The 6379-nt window shown below is 39.8% G+C and overlaps 1 protein-coding gene across 1 annotated transcript in view; it reads right to left on the bottom strand.

The window, feature by feature from the left end:
- gabbr2 (gamma-aminobutyric acid (GABA) B receptor, 2) overlaps positions 1 to 6379 on the bottom strand; it is a 169195-nt gene that overhangs the window by 65952 nt on the left and 96864 nt on the right. Inside the window, exons 5-7 of the mRNA XM_035680883.1 lie at positions 2107 to 2172; positions 1364 to 1552; positions 496 to 738 (exon numbers count right to left, since the gene is read on the bottom strand). Of these exons, the coding sequence (XP_035536776.1) occupies positions 496 to 738; positions 1364 to 1552; positions 2107 to 2172 (498 nt within the window). The remainder of the gene's footprint in view (positions 1 to 495; positions 739 to 1363; positions 1553 to 2106; positions 2173 to 6379) is intronic.

The raw sequence follows: 6379 nt of genomic DNA, 5'->3' as shown, positions 1-6379 counted from the left end.
ACACACACACACTCACACACGCGTGCACACACAGCTTGTAGCTAGCGTAGCCACCAGGATCAATTTTGAATGCATTGGAGTGAGTCGGCAGCACCAAATGGCATCACTTTAGGCTTCATACAGAGACAAGGATGGCTAAGTAACCTTCTATGCAAACAAGCTTCCAGCCTCACAGAGCAGTAATTAATGCCTCTATGTGTTGTTCTGACATTTGCCCACTCCATGTTCAGTGTACAGTGTGCTTCAGGATAATCAGGAATTACATATTTTATGGTGTTTTGATTGAAGCCTTCTGCCTACCTGTACATGTAAATGTACAGTATGTGAGTGTCTGGAAAGTATCCTTATGTTCACATATGTCAGCTGTGTGTAGACAATTGGTGCTGGTGGCTAAGTTTACATAAAACCCATCTTAACTTCCAACATTTCAGACTGTGCCATACTTTTAGATAATGTTCACATTTTTAAATAATGGCAATCTCCTCCATAACTTACTGTAACGCCAAAGAAGTTGGTCTCGTTCATGACGTCCAGCACCATTTTTCCCACTTCGCGGTCATCCACAGTGAAGTTGTGGTATGTGTTCTGCCGTTGTTTTACTCGGAGCAGTTCCATCACTCGAGTCAAGGTTTTAGCAATGACCCAGATCCCGTCATAGGCAAAGCCATGAAACTTGCTGGCCTCCACACCTTTTTGGTGAAGCTCTTTGCTGTACTCACTCTCGTACTCCTTAGGGGTCTGAAAGAGGTAAAATAGGGTAAAAGAGAGAGCTGGATTAATGTTGGATTATTTCAAATGCACTATTATTGGTGTAACTTTGTCCAAGGTGAAGGGATTATTTTCCACACAACTTGAGATACGAAGTTACTGGAAATGCTGTTTTGGGATCAATGCTACTGTGCTGGGTAGTGCAGTGTAAAAAAACAAAAAACAAAACAATGATTGATTTTGGTTGAGATCTCTGGTTTAAAAACATGCATCTAAGATGTCTTTCAGTGGAGAAGTTCTCTCATGTCTCCACACATCTACAGGAATGCTAAAAGTATAAAAACCTTCAGTGATGACTAAGCTCTGGTCTAAAAACAGAAAATCTAATGAAGTGAAGTGAAAACCTTTAACCAAACTGTTTACTTGCACTTTCAACCTCAGGCTATATTGTACACTGTATATTCAATCAATAGTAAAAGTCTTTCTGAATGAAAATTAAGGCTGAATGTATGTGTGGTAGGTTATTCAGCTTATTAGTACTGTAGATTCTTCTCACTTCTTTTAATTACAGTCTGACTTAAAGTCTCTTGACACATTAAATTACTTGTTGACAACATTACAGTGTTCTGAAAATGCAACAGCGGGTGTCACTCACCCTGCCAGAGATGCCCTTGATCTGCCGAGCGCTGAGCGGCTCAAAGTCCACGCTGATGTATCCCTCCATGGCTGTGAGCAGCTTCTTGGTGGTGCAGTTGGTGGTGTTAGCCTGCTCCCACCATTTGCCCTGGTACCAGCCGGGGATAATCCACTGGTATTTACTGCCAAACATGTTCAGGTTATACGCCTGGGAGGGTAAGAAGAAATTGATGTTGAAGCGATGTAACAGCAAAATGATTCAATTTTCAATTCAATTCAACGCCAATTCATAACAGAAGTTATTGCAGGACACTTTTCAAATAGATGATAGAATGATACAATGTGTGAGATTAATGTATTTTTAATTATTATTACTTAATGGAAGCTGCTGTATATTCAAAGCTAGAGCTTGGACTGAGTGTATGGGTGTAGTGCCAACTAAGCTTAAAAGAAATACTGAAATCATGGACTAAGCACCGAGGGTAAAACATGACATGATCCAAAATCATCTAAAGCCAAATTATGTGAGCCCACACACTAAAGTGAGATATTTAGCTACACATAATTCTTTTATCAGGTTTGAACATATATGTAATACTGTGTTACACATTTCAGTTTATTAGTGCATCTTCACCACTAGATAAATGAGATCACATCATGTCCAAATCATCTGTTAAAAGCAGCACTGCACCATTTGTATACCAAAGAGAACATTTTCTTGGCAAATTTGATATATGTGGTATATGTTTCCTGAGGACTTACGCAGCAGAAGACTTTGGAGGCCAAGTTCTCGTCAAACTGGCCAATGATGATTCTCACATCGTTGTCCTGAAAAAATAAAAAATAAGACATGTGGGCACATGTTTTTAGCATAAACACCCTCATGCACACAAAAAAGTAAATATAAGGTACATCTACAGTGTGGAATGTGAATGATGTGAAACAGTTTTGTAAGGAAGATTATTTTGCATCGCTTTCACCATATAGTACAGTGTTCATTACACTTTTAGTGTTATTTTGTCACCTTATGGCTTTACAATAATGTTGCAATACATGCTAGGTATTTCTGCCTGTTACCCTGGAACTGCACTTTAGCCCATACAGCCACAGGGTAAAAAGTATATCTGTGCTAGAATAACTTTTCCAATTGCCTTTTCACATCATTCTGCAATATCACACTTTATTAACAAATCAACAACCATGTTTTGTACTGTATTTTCATCACTATCTCATCAGTAGCTGCAAAGAATGTGGGATCTGAGTGGTGAACCAGTGGCTGAGAGGCTAAGGAAATATTAAGTCGCATCGTGTCAATTCATAACAACAGAGACATTAGTGTCAGCGGGCAGAATTGCCTGCCTTGCCAACCAGGCTGGAGAGCACAAATTTACATGGGGATTCAGAGCACATGGCCTGGTGATTGACTCTGTAAATAATTCAGATTGCCCGGGTGGAAGTGCAGCATGTTTCATGGTGAGAAAAAAGATCACACTCTGGGGCCAACAGTCTGTCATTTAGTGTGCACAAGCATATGTATAGTATACCTACAGGCCTGGACGAACACACATACGCACACAAGCCAGTGCGTGGATGCTGTATGTGTGTGTCAAAACACAAACACACACGTTAGTGCAAAATTGCCTCAAATGTAATTCAATACTAGTGACACAGGTTTGATGAATCTACATCTGGTTAACAAGCCTGGAGGTGATGTGTGATGTGTGGAGAAAAGTCTGTCATAAGGCCCTTATTCAACCCTGCAGACAGAATGCCAAATCTAGAAGGTTAGTTTTCACTGAGCAATACAAAGAAAATCTGAAGACTAACTAATCAGTTATGTTACTGAACAGTGAATTTAATGGATCACCTGCTTTATTATTTTGGGATTTGTCACTAACAGTCATCTTCTAAGAGGATTCTCATGCTACTCAAACATACTTAAGTGTGTTTTCGGTAATGTCATGTACGTTAAGTGCTACATGCAGTTCTCAGGTGTTCAGTTCCGTCTTTTATTGATTAGGTGTAAATGCTATACATTGCAAACAACCATACAGTTAAACCTTTTAGTGGTGATGCAGACTACAAGCAGGGGCTTTTTTGAAATGCAATTATAAAATAGAACAGCATGAAAACATGTTGTACAGTTGATCTGGGTTGAACTGTAATGAATAAAAAATAAAAAAAAATACAATGGAGTGACAAGCACACCAGCTGTAATCTCAGTGAACCTATGGTGTCCTGCCTTTATTCTGGATAATGAGAATCCATTATGAATACAGTTCATGAAGTCCTCTCCCCTCAGGCAGTCTCTACCATATGTCATGCATCCACAGATCAGAGGGGGCAACCAATCACTGTCATCTTAATTCCAAATCCTTAAGGCGATTAGACACACAGAGCTACCCAACAGCCAAACATTGTAGTTATTCGTCTAAATAAACAGATTGGATTAACTGGATAGATTATATAGATAAATCAGATGCATTTAGATTAGTTACTATAGACAGACATAATATAAAGATAAATATAAATATATATAAATTCTACAGCAGCTCCAAGATTAATTTCATCATCATCATCATCATCATCATCATCATCATCATCATCATCTGTATAGGTTCAAGCATTGCATATGGGATACACACACACTGAAGAGGATGAGAGCTTTCAGAAAGCTGAGCAGCTCAATCAAAAGGCTTCTCTGGTGGTTTCTCATCAGAGCCAGAGAGCATGCTGGGACATTTAAGGGAGTCTGTTATACAAAGCCCTTAGTGTTGTTCCACTGCTCTGGCACCATCACAATGTGTATGTGTGTCGATGTGCAAGAAGGGCAGGTAGCAGCTCTGAACTTTTCGTGGGTGCACGCTTGCGTTATTTTTGTGTATGAATGAAGTGCCAGTGACTACTCAATAATACTGCTCCTGGAGGAAAGGCTCTTAGCCCAAATGGCCAAGGACCACAGCCTCAGTATGAATTCTGGCCTGCCTGGCAACAACATGAAAAGACTGTGTAGTTGTGGGCAAGGCCAAGAGTGAGTGCATTGTGTTTGTGCATTACAGACAGACTGGGACACTATAGGGCCTCAAATTACCCTCATTGCTCAAGCTTTTATATAACTATAACAATAATTGTTCTCAAAGAGGGTAGCGTTAAGAGCAGCCTTGACTGCTTTATCCGTGACAGGGTTGTTTGTAACTTTATGATGGTGATTTATATGTGATAATGGTTTGAGTAATATTGTACCTCATAAGCCCAATCAGGCACTGTTAAGGCTTATTAGGCACACACACACACACGCATGCAAACACACTCATATGTTCTGCTGGCTAACAAGCTCCCCCCCTTCTCCTTGTCTCTGCAGGATGAGGTGAATCAGATCATGGAAACAAATTTATGGCTCAGACATGTAAGTACAGTGTGTGTGTGTGTGTGTGTGGTGGTGGTAGTGTAGTGTGTGTTGTGGGTGTGTGTGTGATGTGTGTGTGTTGTGTGTGCTCCTAATAAGCCTTAACAGCTGCCTGATTGGGCTTATGAGTACAATATTACTCAAACCATTCATCACATGATTAAATCCACATCATAAGTTACCAAACAACCCTGTCACGGAAAAGCAGTCAAGGCCTGCCTCTTAAACGCCTACCCCTCTTGAGCAAAACATTATTGTTATAGTTATATAAAAGCTTGACAATGGAGGGTAATTGAGCCCTATAGCTGTCCCAGTCTGTCTGTAATGCACAAAACACAATGCCACTCATCTTGCCTTGCCCCACAACTAAGACAGCTTTTCATGTTGTTCAGCAGGCCAGAATCATACTGAGTCTGCTGTCTTGGCCATTGGTAAGAGCCTTTCCTCCAGGAGCAGTATTATGATTAGTCACTGGCACTTCATTCATACACAAATAATAACGCAAGCGGTGCACCCACGAAAAGTTCAGAGCTGCTACCTGCCCTCTTTCACATTCACACACATACACATGTGATGTGCAGAGCAGTGGAAACAACACTAAGGGCTTTGTATAACAGACTCCCTTAAATTGTCCCAGCGATTGGCCCTTTCTGGCTCTGGATGAGAAACCACCAGAGAGAGGCCTTAATTGATTGAGCTGCTCAGCTTTCTGAAAGCTCTCATCCTCTTCAGTGTGTGTATCCATATGCAAGCTTGAACCTATACATATACATGGATGATGACTGATGATGATGATGATGATGATGATGAAATTAATCTTGGAGCTGCTGTAGGAATTAGTATATTATTAATTTATCTTTATATTATGTCTGTCTATAGTAACTAATTAAATGCATCTGATAGTATCTATATATAATCTATCCTCCATTAATCAATCTGTTTATTTAGACGATAACTACAATGTTTGGCTGGTTGTAGCTCTGGTTAAATGCTAATCGCCTTAAGGATTTGAATAAGTATGACAGTGATTGGTTGCCCCTCTGATCTGTGGATGCATGACATAGAATGGTAGAGAACTGCCCTGGACTTCCTATTGAGGGGAGAGGATCTTCATTGGAACTGTATTCATAATGGATTTGCTTCTTTATCCAGATAAAGCAGACAACCATAGTTCACTGAGATTACAGCTGGTGTGCTTGTCACATCCGATTGCTATTTTTTTTATTTTTATCATTACAGTTCAACCCAGATCAATTACAACATGTTTCATGCCTGTCTGTTTATAATTGCATTCAAAAAAGCCCCTGCTTTGTAGTCTGCATCACCACTAAAAGGTTATATACTGTATGTTTGCAATGATTAGCATTTACACCTAATCAATAAAAGCGGACTGAACCCTGAGAACTGATGTACACTTAACGTACATGACATTACCGAAACACATTAAGTATGTTTGAGTTAGCCATGAGAATCCTTCTAGAAGAGAGCTGTTAGTGACAAACCAAAATAATAAAGCAGGTGATCCATTAATTCACTGTTCAGTAACATAACTGATTAGTTAGTCTCAGGATTTTCTTTGTTATTGCTCACGTGAAAACTTAACCTTCTTACTGTATTGGTATCTTGGCT

The sequence above is a fragment of the Morone saxatilis genome, unplaced genomic scaffold, assembly GCF_004916995.1.
Source record: "Morone saxatilis isolate NCDOM2014 unplaced genomic scaffold, NCSU_SB_2.0 Contig9, whole genome shotgun sequence".
NCBI classification, from domain to species: domain Eukaryota; kingdom Metazoa; phylum Chordata; class Actinopteri; family Moronidae; genus Morone; species Morone saxatilis.
Note: the sequence above shows the minus strand (reverse complement) of the source record. Positions and strands in the feature narration are given on the sequence as shown.